The sequence below is a fragment of the Psammomys obesus genome, unplaced genomic scaffold, assembly GCF_907164565.1.
Source record: "Psammomys obesus unplaced genomic scaffold, mPsaObe1.curated_primary_1811, whole genome shotgun sequence".
Lineage (NCBI taxonomy): Eukaryota > Metazoa > Chordata > Mammalia > Rodentia > Muridae > Psammomys > Psammomys obesus.
Genome location: NW_026596130.1, coordinates 202,783 through 218,666, shown reverse-complemented (window position 1 = coordinate 218,666; position 15,884 = coordinate 202,783). Strand labels below are relative to the sequence as shown.

The 15,884-nt window shown below is 52.2% G+C and overlaps 1 protein-coding gene across 1 annotated transcript; it reads right to left on the bottom strand.

Annotated features, from left to right (window-relative positions):
• Positions 1–6,401: 6,401 nt before the first annotated feature.
• LOC129665323 (H-2 class II histocompatibility antigen, I-E beta chain-like) lies at positions 6,402–15,480 on the bottom strand. Its single transcript, XM_055591923.1, has 6 exons — positions 15,308–15,480; positions 12,405–12,674; positions 8,250–8,531; positions 7,396–7,506; positions 6,999–7,022; positions 6,402–6,711 (listed from the first exon to the last, which is right to left on the bottom strand). The coding sequence occupies exons 1-6, from the start codon at positions 15,405–15,407 to the stop codon at positions 6,698–6,700; spliced, it is 801 nt and encodes a 266-aa protein (XP_055447898.1). The 5' UTR covers positions 15,408–15,480; the 3' UTR covers positions 6,402–6,697.
• Positions 15,481–15,884: the final 404 nt, after the last annotated feature.

Here is a 15,884-nt window from a genome sequence, read left to right as displayed (position 1 = left end):
AAGTCTTTGCTGATGGATGCATGTAAGGGACACAACCACTAAATGTGAGCTCAGTCCCAGCACTGGTGAAATAGGAACTTCCTATTACATCATGATTACCCGGGACATTACTTAAAGGCAACAAGTCAGGTTAAGAATGCTCCGTGAGTGACAGCTCCGTATAGGAACGCTAACATTGATCCACTGTTCTGAAAGTCGCTCTTGATCTGCCTCGATAGTTCTCGGGGCAGAATTTGCCACGCTGCCGTGGCTGTCACTGGAATCCATTGACCGAGTTCGTGAGCACCTAACCCTGTACTCAGAACTGTTCCAAGGGCTTTCTTCTAAAGCTTTTTAAAAATGCTTCACAGAATATATTTTGATCATGCTTTCCCTCCCCCAGTTTCTTCCAGTGCCTTCCTACCTCTCTCCTTATCCAACTTTGTCCTCTCTCTCTCTTTCACACACACACACACACACACACACACACACACAACCCAAGAAATACACGTATACAACTCCACACACTGTATGAAAATCAAAATAAGCAAGGATGTGGAACATTTTAGAAGTGTTTCTCTGAGTTTAGTGTTTCACCTTTGAAAACTCTGCTGAGATCTGTAATTCTCTTTTTGTGAGTGTCCATTTACTTTCCTCATGCTTAGTTTTTTTTTTTTTTAGTTCTTTATATGTGTTAGATACTACCCCTCTATCAGATGTGTAATCGGTAAAGATATTTTCCCATTCTGTAGGTTGCCACTTCGCCTATATGATGGTGCCTTTTGCTGTACAGAAGTTTTTCGTTTTCATGAGGTCCCATTTATTAATTGTTGGTCTTATGGCCTGGGCCCCACTGTCTTCTCTATCAGTCAGGGTACCCAGCCATCTGCTGAGGTCCTTGATCCATTTGGAGGTGAGTTTTGTGCAGGTGATAAGCATGGATCGCATTCTTCCACGTGCAGCCGTCCAGTTTGACCTGCACCACCAGTTGAAGAGGTTTTACACACTGTGTCTTTTTTACTTCTTTGCCAAAAATCAGGTGTGTACAGGTGTGTGGACGTGTCTGGGTCTTCAGTTCGATCCCCTTGATCAACATGTCTGTTTTTATGCAACACCATCTTCTTTTTATTACTGCGGCTCTTTAGTACAACAGAGCTGGAGGTGTGGCTGGTGATACCCTCATCAGTTCTCTTACTATTCAGAATTGTTCACCTATCCTGGGTTTTTTGTGTTTCCAAACGGAGCTGAAAATTGTCCTTTCAATTTCTGTGATGTATTGTCTTGAACTTTTGATGGGGATTGCACTGATTCTGTTTAGAGGAATTTTAATTCAGAACATGGCATCTCTGGCAAGACATCACATCCAAAGACCTTCTAGGTTTGTGTGATCTAGCTGGAATACAAACATGCTTTTAATCCAGAAGACAGAGGCAAGAAGATCTGAGTTCAAGGGCAGTCTGGTACAGAGCAAGTTTCAGGTAAAGAAAAGCTTAGGTCCAGGTGTGGTGGTGCACACCTTTGCTCCCAACGATGAAGGTAAAGTTAGTTTGTAAAAGATACCACCCATGTTTGAAGGTGATGTCTAATTGAGCGGCAGAAAGAGTGATGAATCAGAGAGAGACTTGACAGGATAGGATACACCCAACTCTCATGAGAAAAGGAGGGAAAGGGAAGCTACTTAAGGGGCAATGAAGGGAGAGAGAAGAGGCAGTTTTATAGGGCCAGTCATAAAGAGACAGGTTACAGAGAGAGAGAGAACTCAGGTGAAGACTGAATGAGCCAGAGAATGAGGAGCCAGGAGATTAGAAAACATTGCTGGAATTAGTTGAGCCAAGCAGAGCAATTCAGGGATTGAGAGAAAGGCTAGATTGTATAAGTCATCTAGGAGAGGTGTTTGAGCCAGAACAGCTGAGCTGAACCAGCCAGCACAGAGCTCTGTAAGAACAAGAAAGGGTGAGCTTATTCAGCAGGAAGTCTCAGAACTGAAAACATTCTAGGCCTGGGTTAGATTGTACAGACGCTAGACTCTTCCGGGTCTAGGCCTAGGTTAGCTGATAGAGGCCTTAATCCTCAGAGACAACAGTTTCGAATGAAAGTTTCTTTTATACTGTCTACTGAAACTTTAAATAAACATATAGAAAGAAAACCCACACATTTTACAAGTGCTGCCCGGGGTGCCAGGCTCAATAGACAGAATAAAATAAACTTTAGTTGGACTGTTTCAACTGTTTCTGCTGAAGTCAGCATGGGGCATGTCCCAACAAGAGCCTCAGCAAACACATTGTTGGCTCTTTGAAAGAAAGTATCCTTCCCTCTTCTGTAAAATTAAAAAGGGATCCTTGTGAGCTGCAGGAAATCCACCTGAATCCACCTCTCAGGCCAAATGAAATCCAGACAAGGACTGCCAATCAACAGCCTACTGTCTGTCTCAGAGGATGGGATTTCTGCCCCTTTCCCCGTTTGGGGACTCCCCTTTCCTGGCCTCCCGATTGCTACATTCTTGCACCTGACACCGGCTGATTGGTGAGTCTTCACTTCTGTTTGGCCTCAATGCTTTCTGCTGCTCTTGCCAACCCACATCTAAACCCTTCACCTAGGCCCTTCTTCCTTGGGTGAGAACCCTCTACCTGCACGGTTTCTCTCCCTCCCCCTCTCACACTCCTACGAAATCCTAGCGATAGGTAACTGTGTCTGCTACGGGCAACTGTGCCCTTGGTCTCTGACCAGCCATAACAATCAGCTAGAACAGATTGTACCAATCTACTGAGTCAAACCTTGCTCTTGGGATGCTTTGACAGGTCACTGAGTCCTACCTGCCCAACGGGAACAGTCCATTCTTCTGTTCCTCCAGACTTCCCACTGGGTTGTCTTCTGGAGAATTTTAGAGCACCTGAATTAAGGTGCTCTAAAGCTTATGCACCTCTGCAAACAAACCTGGCCTCAATTTCCTTGAGATGACAGATCCAAACAAAACCTTTGTAATTACTGCCAGTGATCGGTAAATGGAGGTTCACATGTTCAAGTCCCTCTTCCCTCTAAAACCTTTCCTCTTTGCTCGCTCTCTCAAAAAGTTTTAAATGTACACCTAAAAGAAATTTTTTTCCTAACCTACCTAAATCTGTCTTCTGCCCATATCTATGCTCCAGTACCCTGCCAGGTATTTCCTGCATCCAGGACAATGCCAAAGCAGCTACCCACAGGTGCTGCAACCTAACTTGGCAGACTGTGTCAAGCCAAGCTGCACTTTCCCTCCAAGCCACACATGTTCTCAGATCCTGGACAGCAAATACAACAGCACAACAGCCTGCTCTTCCTGAACATTTCACCCTCTTGCCCTCCCTATTGCCATCCCTGCAGGAAGCAGCTAAAGACGATTGATATCTTTGCCTATTATCCACTTACTATCAACAAAAGGCTGCAATGGTGTGCTTCAGGCCCAGCGTTCTCCCAGCATTCCTCAGTCCCTATCTGCTGCTGGAGATGGCTGGCAACTCCACCCTCTACCCTGAACTTTCCAGGGCAAGGGCTTCCCCTCTTCCTCACCATGTATTCCAGACATTTTGGTGCTCTTACTTCTCTCTCTCTCTCTCTCTCTCTCTCTCTTTCCCTTGCATGGCAGCCAAGAGCTGCTTCCTGAACCTACATTTATAAACTTTAACTTGCCTTGCATAAGAAGCAGTCCAATATCTTCATTCCCACCTTGCCATCCCTCCCAAGCTCCCCCTCCCTTTTTAATTATAGGAAAAGGAAGGAATGTTAGTTCACAAGTCCATGCACTGGTCCACTGCTAGGTTGCTTGGCCATCTGTGATGTCTTTATTGGCCAATGCCAACAGGGGCCCGGGCATCTTACCCCTCCACCCTTCACTCCTCTTCTCTTGCACTCTCTCTGCCCTGGTTTCTCCTCCTTTCCTGGGCACCCTCCCCCATCTCTCTCTCTCTTTCTTTCTCTCTGTCACACTTTCTCTGTCTCTCTCCCCACCCTCATGGCTCACTCAGGCCCTAACTCATTTCCCTTTCCCTTCCACCAAATAAAACTCTTTCTATCAGATCTGTTGTATCTTTGTCACTTTAAAAGACATCCTCACAGTGGACCAAAACACAAACATGAGGTATTTACTTCGAAGGTTGATGTGAGACCAAAACACAACAAGTACCTCCCAAGTTAATGGGAGACCAAAGCAGAAAACTGTACCTTACAGGTTGAGAGTTCTCTTTGCAGCTAAGACGGTTAAAAAGAAGTCCCCTTGTGCCCTGTGTTCAATCCCAGCTAAGGGAGAAGTCCCTGCTTGTCCCATGTTGAGTCCTTGCAATAAAGTTTCCACTTGTAGCTGAGAGTAAGCTCTGCTTGTTAGGTGTGATGTAGGCTGAGAGTCGCCCCAGGTGCATGTTCTTGTCTTTGTTCCTTCCTTTTCACTGTGTCCTTTTACCAGAGCCGCCAGCCCTCTGCCCCTGTGAGCACTTATGTCTCCTGTAAGAGGGACTTCAAGAGGCCAGCAGAGGCAGCCCCCTGGCTAACCCTGTCCGCACAGCACACAGCTGCTTTAACTGGCCGGTCATGGACTTGGCCTCTCCTCCTGAACATCAGGTGTAGCCACCGGTGTCTGGGCCCCTTCACTCACACATCCTCCTGAAGCTGCTCTTCCTGCTCCCTGGCTGTTGAGTGGCATCCTGGGAGGTGGCTGTGGCTCCCTGGGTGGTGGGGATCAGGGTCAGGGTCGGCTTCACTGTGTGGCTGCTGAAGCCTCGTCTCCAAACGTCTGTGCCACTGCCCTCCTGGGGTTTGTTGTGTTTATTCACAGACGTGCTCCGAGCAGTGACATGGCTGAGTTATATGGAAGAGGCACAACCTAAGAGGCTGTCGAAGCCTTTTCCCTTCAGCCCGTTACACCCCTCCCCACCAAAACAGCTTAGGTTGGAGGGGATTTTCACCCTCGTGTGTGTGTGTGTGTGTGTGTGTGTGTGTGTGTGTGTGTGTACAATGGTGGTGGCAATGGGTGATGGTGACAGGAATGGACACACTAACATGTTGTGTTTTCTTTGGTTTTAATTTTATTCATCAGTGACTTATTTTACTGACAGGACTGAGCTGGGAATACACTCTCCTATCAACTTCAGACTCTAAGCGTCTTTGCATCAGCCTCAGGATTCAGGATTCTGACTCATGCCTGCCCCACGGTCAACAGTGAATGACTGTCACAGACGCACACAGGGAGGATACCACCTCCGTCAGTAAATGCTGCACGACTCTGGACCTGACCTCAGAGCCAGGCCTGGCTGTGCGCTGTGACCCCACTGTCTGGGAGGCAGACACGGAGGACCAATCGGTGAGCTGCAGGTTCAGTGAGAGACTCTGCAGAGGTGAACTCGGGAGGACGCGCAGTCAATCTCCGCTCCCACACGCATGCTCACACGAGTGCACACACACAGCACACACGTGCACACAAAAGGCATATAATACATATAATATGGTTTTAGCCTCCTGTAAAATCAGTCTTTAATTCTGATGTTTTTTTTATTTTAAAACATTTTAAGTATTAATCTGTCTGTCTGTCTGTCTGTCTGTCTGTCTGTCTACTTGCATGTACCATGACTTGAGTGAAGGGGTGAGAGGACAAGTTTGTGGAATTGTTTCTTCCACCTTTGTGTCCTCTCTAGGAGTCAAATTTGGAGCAAACACTTTCACCCACCGAGCCATCTCCCTGCTTCTCATAGGTTTATTTTCTATAAAATTCCTCTAGGAAACATATTTTCCTCAGGAAATTACCTACCAGAAGATTGACTTTTGAAAGCCATAGTTCCGTTGTCTCACTTCTTTCATTATCCTTGAGTTGGTTGTGGACACTCACTGCTTTATTAAATGTGTGTCCTGTGTGTGTGGAGGACAAAGGAAAGCCTCAGGCTTCCCAAGTTAAATGTGTGTCCCCTGTGTGGAGGACAGAGGAAAGCCTCAGGCATCCCGAGTTAAATGTGTGTCCCCTGTGTGAAGGACAGAGGAAAGCCTCAGGCGTCCCGAGACCAGCTCATCAGGTGCAGCCCCAGCAGAGCCTCCCTGACTCTCACCCAATGCCAGCGCCTTTCCCTGTACATCCAGCTGCTCCGTGCGGCAAAGGGCAGAGCCTGTGGGATCTAGCCCCTGACTGTGTTCTCGCCCACACTGTGACAGGCTGTCAGAGCATCTCCCTCCTCAGACACAACCTCTCAGGGACATCCAGATCATGCACTTCAATGGCTGTGTCTGCACTGATGTTGTCTTTTAAAATTCAGTCCAATCCAGAAAAATATTCTGCTTAACAAGTAGTGTATTCAGACTGAATTTACCTCTAATGTACTATCCCCCATGCCTATAATGCATGACAGTGTCTTCCAGTGCATTTTTCCTTTTTCTTTGCTATTTCTTAATCTATGAAACTATGAATCAGCCGATTTTCACTCTATCTTTATTTGATGTAAGAAATCATGTGATGGCCGAGTAGCTCAGAAGCACCAGACAAAGGATGGGGACAAAAGGGAGCAGGAAAGGTGAGGAGAAGTCTTTGTGTCCTGCGGCTGCCAGGCCCAGGCAAGGGCTAGGCTAGGAGCACAGGTCGGCAGGGTCCAGGATCAGGAGGAGGCAGGTCTTGGGAGCACTGTCTCTGGAGGAATGTGGGCCAAGCAGGATGTTTTCACCACGGCATGGAGATGGGGAGAACTCCTTCCTTCAGCCTTGTCCCCTCAGCTCAGCTCAGGAGTCCTGCAGAGTACAGGGGACAGTGTGTTTCCAGATCTAACTATGGGGTGGCTTCTCTGAGCACCCCGACCTCCCCTGACAACATGGCAGTGAGCAGAGAGGAAGTTCTCATGCCCTGAGTCACCTCAGAACACAGGTCTCTAGTAAGTGTAGGAACAAGGCTCAGTGCAAACTGCTGGCCAGACTCTGGATCTACATCTTCCCCAGGGTTTCTGCCCCGTGTCCGTCACTGCCCAGCCCCACACTGGAGGGAAAGCAGGTCTGTCTCTGAGAAGACTAAAGGGTGTTACCTGTCGGCTGAAGTCCAGACTGTCCTAGAAAAGACAGAACAGAATAGAGGCTTAAATGTGTGGAGACAGATCTGTCCCCAGACACAGTCCCCAGACTCTGAGCTGCCACCAAGGCTCCTGTTTCCTCAGCCCTCAGCCGCCATGATGGAGAGGAGCACGGACAGAGGGAGGGCTCAGGAAGCTCCAGTCACACCAGTGCCCATGGCTCTTCTTTCACTCTTCCTCTGTCCTCAGCCCTAACTTTCCCATCTCTACGTTATCACTCCTCAGGGTTCAACCCAGGAACTACAGACTGGGGCTCAGAGTCCACTGAAGCTGAGGTCACAGGCCTGTGACACACTAAGAACAAAGCCCTGGCTTTCCCCAAGATGCTATGGAGTCACCACAAAGCCCTTACCTTTCTGGTTCCTGAGGTAGATGAACAGCCCACCTCCCAGGAAGAGCAGGCCCAGCACGAAGCCCCCGACTCCGCTCAGCATCTTGTTCTGTGCAGATGTGGACTGCGCCCCTGAGAAGCAAGGCCAGGCTTGGAGGACTTCAGCCCAGACCCCGGTTCCCTCCTGGGACCCCAGACACTGAGAGACACTGAGAGCTTTGAGACCCAGGAAGAACCTGTCTAGAAGAACTGGAGTTGATGACTCCTGGTGATGCTGAGAAAGCAGAGAGGCTCACGGCATGGCTGAAACATGGCGGCCCTGAGCTGGGCTGACAGGAAGCCGCTGAGCTCTGAGGAGGCAGCCTGAGGGTGAGAGAGCTAAGCAAAGGCAGAGCTGAGACAGGACGTCCCTGAGGGCAGCCACGGCCCCGCGCGCTCCTTGTCCATCTTCATCATGAGCAGCAGCAGAAACACAATCCAGACAGAGGCAGAAGCTGCAGCCAGGGCCAAGCAGGTCCAGGGCCCGTGACGTCACTGGCAGGCTCTAAGAGTGTGGGGCGGCATAACTGCTTCCCAGGGGGCAAAGGTGCTGTAGAAGCATCACACATGTCCCCGTGTGACCCGCGCTGTGGGAGAGCGAGGACAGCACAGAACCGTGGAACAGTGTGTGGACAGGGAAAGCTGACACAGGGTGAGCCACGCCCCTCCTGGTGGGCGGGGACTAACGGGGCCAGAGAAAGCTGAGAGGCGGAGGTGGGCCACGCCCCTCCTGGTGGGCGGGTCCTCACAGGGCCAGAGAAAGCTGACGGATGGGGGGGTGGGCCACGCCCCTCCTGGTGGGCGGGCCCTCCCAGGGCTAGGGCTTCCCCACTCACTCCACTCCACGGTGACAGGGCTGCTCAGGCTGGGATGCGCCACCTGGCAGGCGTAGACCTCTCCGCTCTGGGGAACCGTCTCCAGCATCACCAGGGCCTGGTAGGTCCAGTCTCCATTGGGGATCAGGCCGGTGGACGAGACCCCAGCCTTCTCCTCCTGGCCGTTCCGGAACCATCTGACCTCAAGGTCGCCCGGGTAGAAGTCATTCACAGAGCAGATCAGGAGGTTGTGGTGCTCCAGGCGCTGTGTCTTTGCAGGGTGCACAGACACCTTGGGCTCAACTGGAGGAGAGAGGGTGAGAGTGAGTCACGAGGGCGGAGCCGTCCTGCTGCTGGGCCTCCTGTCCGCCTCCATCCACCCAGGCTGGAGTCCAGGCAGGCCTAAGGAGCCAGCACGCATGCTCCCTGGACTTCGGGTCCTTTCCACACTTCACTGTCAGCTCCGCACCCTGCAGGAATCGCCAGGAGGTGAGGCTCCTGTCAGGGAGGGCAAGGCCCTTCTCCCAGCTGTGGCCATTTCCCCAACAGCTAAGTCACCCAGCGGTGTCCAGGGTTCTCTGGTCTTGTGTGTAGACGGTGCCAGTTCTGGGGGGGGGGGGGGGCGGGCAGACTCACTGAGGGTCACTCTGCTCTGTGTTGGCAAAACTCTGAATAAATCAACTCTGCCAATCTTACATCATTACTGTTAATGCCCTGACACAGGGATCCACGGCATCCTCAGCAGGGGCCTGTCAGTGTGACTGCAGGGACCACGGGCTGAGCTGCAGTGTGCGTCCTGACACTGTCCAAGCACAGCAGTGGACAAGCAGCAGATGGCAGAGCTGGGAGGGTCCTAGCTCAGCTGAAGAAGCCAACTCATTGTCACAGCCTTGCCCAGGGCATGTCACTGTAAACCTCTCTCCCTCCATTATAACCAGTTCAGAGAAGGCTCCGTTTCTTTTCTCGTTGTCCGTTCATCCATCTTCTCAAGATGAGTAAGGAATCTGCCTTCTCCCCCACCACACCTTGAGTTGTGCAAACAGGGTTGGGGGTTTTGACATTACAAACCATCCTGGCTAGTTCTATGTCGAATTGACACAGCTAAAGTCACTTGAGAGGAGGGAACCTCAATTTGAAAATAGCTCCATAAGACTGGGCTGTAGGGCATTTTCTTAATTAGTGATCAATGGGGGAGGGCCCAGCCCACTGTGTGTGATGCCATCCTGGGCTGGTGGTCCTGGGTTCTACAGAGAGCAGGCTGAGCAGCCATGAGGAGCAGGCCAGGAAGCGGCACCCTCCACGGCTCTGTATCAGCTCCTGCCTCCAGGTTCCTGCCCTGTTTGGGTTCCTGTCCTGACTTCCTTTGATTATGACCAGAGAAATGGACGGTTAAGCTAAATAAGCTCTTTCCTCCTCGGTTTTCTTTGGTCAAGATACTTCAGTGCATCTACAGTAACTCTAACTAGGACACACAGCAAACCAGAATCACAGCGCACCTGGCTGCACCTGAGCCCACACCTGCCCCTAACCCCACAGCTGTACCTGAGTCCATAGCTGCCCCTAACCCCACAGCTGTACCTGAGGCCATAGCTGCCCCTAACCCCACAGCTGTACCTGAGACCACACCTGCCCCTAACCCCACAGCTGTACCTGAGACCATAGCTGCCCCTAAGCCCACAGCTGTACCTGACCCCACAGCTGTACCTAAGACCACACCTGCCCCTGTCCACAGCCTGCCATCTCTGCACCTGCATGCATCCTGGCCTTTTCTCTCTCCTGCTGTCACTTCTGACACCTGGAAGGACACATCAACTGTATCCCTGGCTCTACCAGCTGAAATCAACCTCAGTTTCCCTTTCTGTCCATTTCTCCTTATTCTGGGTGTGGGTAGATGGCCAAACCCATTCAGTCAGAACCCCAAACTCAGGCCTTTGTCAGGGAACCAGGCGACCTCCTGAGTGAGCTACAGATGGCTACTGAGGAGCATGCGCACAGGTTGTGTGCCAGCGCTGGCTCGTTTTATAGAAGGGGCCTGAGCGTCTGGCTGTCAGGTGTCCCTGGGGTCCTGGAACTACAGCCTCTCCCACACCAGACAGGAGAAGACCTGACAGAGGATGTGAGGTCCACACCATCTCAGTGACACAGAGAAATAACATGGGACCTGAAAATGCAGCCAGGTCTATCACCATGGTAATGGCAACACATTAAATAATGAAATGATAAATTAAAGGCGAAGTGTGACATCATCCAGCAAAGTTAAAATATGTAAATAAGAAAAAACAAACAAAAACCAGCAGGAAATTTAGACCTAAAAGAAGCCTAAAAGTCAGAGGCAGGGCTGGAGAGAAGGTTCGGCAGTTTAGAGCACTGGCTGCTCTTCCAGAGGTCCTGAGTTCAACTCCCAGAACCCACAGGGTGGCTCACAACCATCTATAGTGAGATCTGGTGCCCTCTTCTGGTGGGCAGGTGGACATGCAGTAGAGCACTCTTGCACATAAAAATAAATAAATATTTGAAGGAAAAAAAAGAGCCAGAGGCTCCTTGTGATTGGTTAGTGTAAGATCCAGGGGTCACCTCAGAGGGGACACGGGACAGTGTTTTCTGGAGTCAGATATGTGAGATCATGGTCCAGGAATACAGAGTAAGATGACCCAGATTTCACCTGTGGTGTTCCCATGGCAACAGGAATTGATGACTAAATAGTTTTCAAGTGCATCATGGAAGCCTCAGGTGGGCGGGGCATGGCAGGGTGAGGAACTGCAGCCATGGGCCTAGCTGCTCTCTGATGAAGCCTCAGCTTTTGGTTGGGAGAATATAAATCCAGACACCTAAATGTTTCACTTCATGTCAAGGATGTCAGAGCCCGATGTGGACAAGGAACGACCATCAAGGGGACATGGGATAGCCCAGGATTATTTGTCATTAGGCTGCGGACTTGCACCATTCCTACCTCCCGAATCACCGAGGTGCCAGTGAGTTCCCAGTCCTGCAGACCCTGAGGTTCTTTCTGGAACCTTCCGTTCCCAGGACACGCTCCTCCCCACCCGCACTCACCCCGCACAGCTCGCTCTGACACTTCTTAGGAGCTGCCTTTGCAAGCGCAGCACCCTGGACTGCAGGAGTGTTTTCAGCATGGAGGAGAGAGTGGGGACAGTGTGACCAGTGTCCTCACGCTGCCCCTCTTAGCTTCCTCGTGTCCCTGTCCTACGCCTCAGTCTCCTTCCTCACAGGCCTCCAATTCACCTCAACCTGCTCCATCGCCAGCCCCTCATCCCACACCACCCGGAACATGAGGGCTGTTCTCCTCTCTCCAGGCTCCGTCCCTCACCTCAGCCCACACTTCTCCCGGGGTCGCTGTCATCTTGAGGCACACCTGAGGCCAGATGGAAGGTCCCGGAAACACTGGGACAAGGGGGGAGAGAGGAGCCCCTCCCTCCGGGCCTGAGTGAAGCCTCTGACTAACCAAGAAGCAATGTTTGCGCCCCATCACCAGCTGCCTGTGACCTTCCCCTGCCCCAGCTGTGACCCACAGTGTCTGGGGACCTCACCAGAGACCCACTGCAGGCAAGAGACACAGGCTAAGTCCCTTGTGCAACACAAGCGGCTCCTGGGTCCACCAGGCCGGGGCATCTGCGGAGCCACCTCGCGTGTGCAGAGAGGAAAGACAAGCAAATTCCTCAGAAAAGTTTGGAGTTGTAACGTGGGATTCGAACCCTGCAATGGCTGACGCCAGGGCAACCTTGGCCTGCTCCTCCTGGGGGAGGCCTCGGGCACCCGGCCGGTCTCCCTCGGCGGACTCTGTCCCCGGGAAGCGCACACCCTGGGCTGCGTGTGCGCCTCCCTCTGCTCGCCCTTCTCCCGCCTCAGCTGAGCGTGTTTAACCGTTTCCCCGGCTTCCGGCCCGGGGCCGCGGTGACCAGCGGGGCCGCTGCAGGGGACGAGCTGTTCGGGGCCCGCGGCTGAACACCACCTGCGGCTCCGCGCTCCCAGCAGCCCCTGCGGCTCCGCGCTCCCAGCAGCCCCTACGGCTCCGCGCTCCCAGCAGCCCCTACGGCTCCGCGCTCCCAGCAGCCCCTGCGGCTCCTGCCCACGAGCGCGCACGCGCCTCCCCCTGCTCGCTCACCGTCCTCCCTCCCCGCGGGTCCCTCTTCCCTGCAGGCCGCCCGTCCCGCCTACCTCTCCGCCGCACAGTGAAGCTCTCGCCGACCCCGTAGTTGTGTCTGCAGTACGTGTCCACCTCGGCCCGCTTCTGCTCCAGGAAGTCCTTCTGGCTGTTCCAGTACTCGGCATCCGGCCGCCCCAGCTCGGTCACCGCGCGGTACTCGCCCACGTCGCTGTCGAAGCGCACGTACTCCTTCCGGTTGTAGAAGTATCTTTCCAGAAACCGCACTCGCTCCGTCCCGTTGAGGAAATGACACTCAGATTTAACATATTCCAAGAACCGAGCTGCGGAGACAGGAATTAACTTCTTCTCTGGGGACGAGATGCCCGAGTCCCTCTGCAGCCCAAAATGGCCAGACACCAGCTCGCCCCAGACCCCTCTGCCGTCACCACAACCCACGGGTCAGAGGGATACACCCACCCCAGGCCGCATGGTTGACAATTGTAAATTACGGAAGAGAAGGAGGAGCTCTGGGAAACCGCCCCTATTCCTAGGAGAAGCAGCGACTCCCTTCAGCTCCTTCCCCTCTTTTTCTTTTTTCTTTTTTTCTTTCTTTTTTTTTTTTTTTGCAAGTGTGTGTGTGTTTGTATGTGCGTGTGCACAAGAGCGCACACACGTGTGACTTTAATTTACTTATTTTTATTTTGTGTTCTTGGGTGTCTTTCCTGCATGTGCGTCAGTGTCAGGGTGTCAGACTCCCTGGACTTGGAGCTACAGACAGCTGTGAGCCGCCGTGTGGGTGCTGGGAATTGAACCCAGGTCCTCTGCAACAGCAGCCAGTGCTCTCAACCGCTGAGCCATCTCTCCAGCCTCAACCCTCATCTTGAGCGCCAGACCCCGAGTGAACAGAGAGGTTGATTAGCCATCTGACTTCCCACTGGATTATCCTAGTTTTTTCTTATTTCTTAAATTTTTTTTCATACAATATATTCTGTTCAGTTTTCTCACTCTCCACCCACCCAAGCCCACAGTTTCCGTAATTTTACATTAGAAAACAGGCAACTAGGACAAAAAAAAAAAAAAAAAAAAAAAAAAAAAAAAAAAAAAAAAAAAAAAAGAAAAGAAAAAAGGGTCAAAACAAAATATCATGGAAAAAAAGCCAAACAAAAAAAAACAAAAGAAATACAGATACACATTCACACAGGAATTTAAAAAAAAAAAGTCTGAAACCATAATATATAAGCAAAAGATCTGTAAGAAAAGAAAACAGAACAAAACAAAAACCTCCCCACGACACCGTTAGTCCACTCTGTGTTCGGGAACCTGCTGGGCTGGGGCCCGCCCTTCCGTGGGGTTTAGACCCAGTGAGACGCTTATTCTTTGAGACTGTCACATACTCACATCACCTCCCCCTTCCCTTACTCCCCTGAGGCCTCCCACAACCCAGCCATGTTCTCCTCTCATGGCCTCTTTTGTCAGTAACTATTGCTGTGTACATGTATGTACATACACATGTATGTACATACATGTACTTTCCTATGCATAAGTACAAACTCCTCCCCCTGTATGATGTCACTTGTGGGTGTGTGTTCAGGGCTGACCAGTTGGGATTGGACAATGGCCGCTGTGCTCTTCCCAGGGGAAGATCTCCAAGGGGAAATGACCCTTTGGGTATAAACCCGAGACCAGAGCAATCCTGTCACTGGCATCCAGGAGGGACAGTTGGTGTCCAGAGTCAGGTCACCGCCCCAAAGTTCAGCTCCCACAGAGGCATTCCAGAGGTGGGGGAGGGGAGGTGCCCCTGTCTGACCCAGAGCTGCCCCGCCTGGAGCTCAGCTGGAAGGCAGAGTTCACACCTCAGAAGACAGCACCTCCCTCTTCTCATGCTCAGGCTCCTCTCTTACACACCGCTTAGAGCACAGCAAACCCTCAGTGCCACCCTGTTCGGGCCTGTGCTGCCCACCCCCACCCCTCTGGCATCCAGCATCCGGAGAGGAGAAGCAGAGGCCTCCTCCACTTGGAGCTTAGCATCCTGAAGGTGGGCAGGAGTAGAGAGAGGGTGGAGCCCCCTTAGCAGGGAGCCTCAGGGAGACCTGAGTGACAGGAGGGGCAGAGAGGCCCTCTGGGGGTGACAATGAGGATGTGTCACAGAGGAGAGCCACAAGAGGGAGGTGTCTGAGTGTGTGTCTGTGTGCGTGTGTGCGTGTGTGCGTGTGTGTGTGTGTGGGTGTGTGTGTGTGTGTGTGGCAGGACACATCTCAGCTGAGGTAACACCTCACGCCAACACTGGGTTCATGATGAACAGAGCGCAGGGCATGAGGGCGGCAGTGAGAGGTGAGACTGTAGGGATCAAGAAAGGGAAAGGCTCACCACCGCCCAGCAGAGCTTCCACACGGGAGCAGGCTGCACACACCCGGGCTGGGGAGGAGGACGAAGCCCTGGGCTCAGCCTCACCGCTGCCCAGGCAGCCGCCTCGCAGCCTCACAGGATGCACACGATCTCCATGACGCCCTCCCCGTGCCCGACTCCGTGACAGGGTCACAGAGATCTTCTGACTAGATCAACATTCACTCTTCTCTGCTTAAAACAACAGAAAACACACATACACAGTAGGACAGAAACGCGCATATGAAGTTCTGTTTTTAAGGAGAAACCTTTGTCTGGCAAAGCTCATCACAGCGACAGCAAGCCCCGGGTGAGAAGTTAGTTGGACACCCTGACTTATCAATGCTCTCGGGCCTGAGGGAATGTGGCCCAAGGGCTCACAGAGCAATGGCGGGTAGATACAGGGGCCTGTCCCACAGATCTGGGAGCACGAACATCCAGGCTTCTATGTGAGGACAGAGTTTGGATTTCATCGGAGGACTGTGAGTGGTCACAGAAACCATCAGTAGTGTCACGGGACTAGACCTGGAGGGTGGGGGAGCAGCCCCTTCTGACCCCTCCCCAGCAGCCCAGCCCTGAGGCGTGCACTTACGTCGGAGGTCCTGGACCAAAGCCATGGGAGGGCTCAGCGCCATCAGTGTCAGGACCACAGCTGCCACACAGGGACCTCTGGGGAGCCACAGTCGCATCATGCTGGAGGAGAGGAGAGCCCAGTCAGAGGGGCAGACAGGCCTCACACAGTAGAAACTCTCCTCTCTTTACTCATGATCAAGAGAATGAGATCCAGGGGATTCACTGCTTTGGCGCTGGATTGGTTAAGGTCAGTGCTGGGCAGCCAATCAGCAGCAGGGAGGACCTGCATCATCAGTTGCTGGTTAGAGAGTCAGCATGAAGGTCCCTTCTGAAACTTGAAATCCTCCTCAGTAAAGGGACACTCAGCCTGGCCTGGTGGCCCAGGCCTCAGATCCTTGCACTTGGGTCTTGTAGCTGGGTCTCTGTGAGTCAGGGGCCAGCCTGGTCTACACAGTAAGACCCTGTCTCAAACCAACACAGAACCAAGCAAACACGAGGATAGGAGGGCTGTTTTGAGGGCAAAGGGTGAATATTGATGGTTCGTTGGTTGTCCGTGTCCCCCGGTGGACGTCCCCGCACCCGGGTGCTCGTGGACA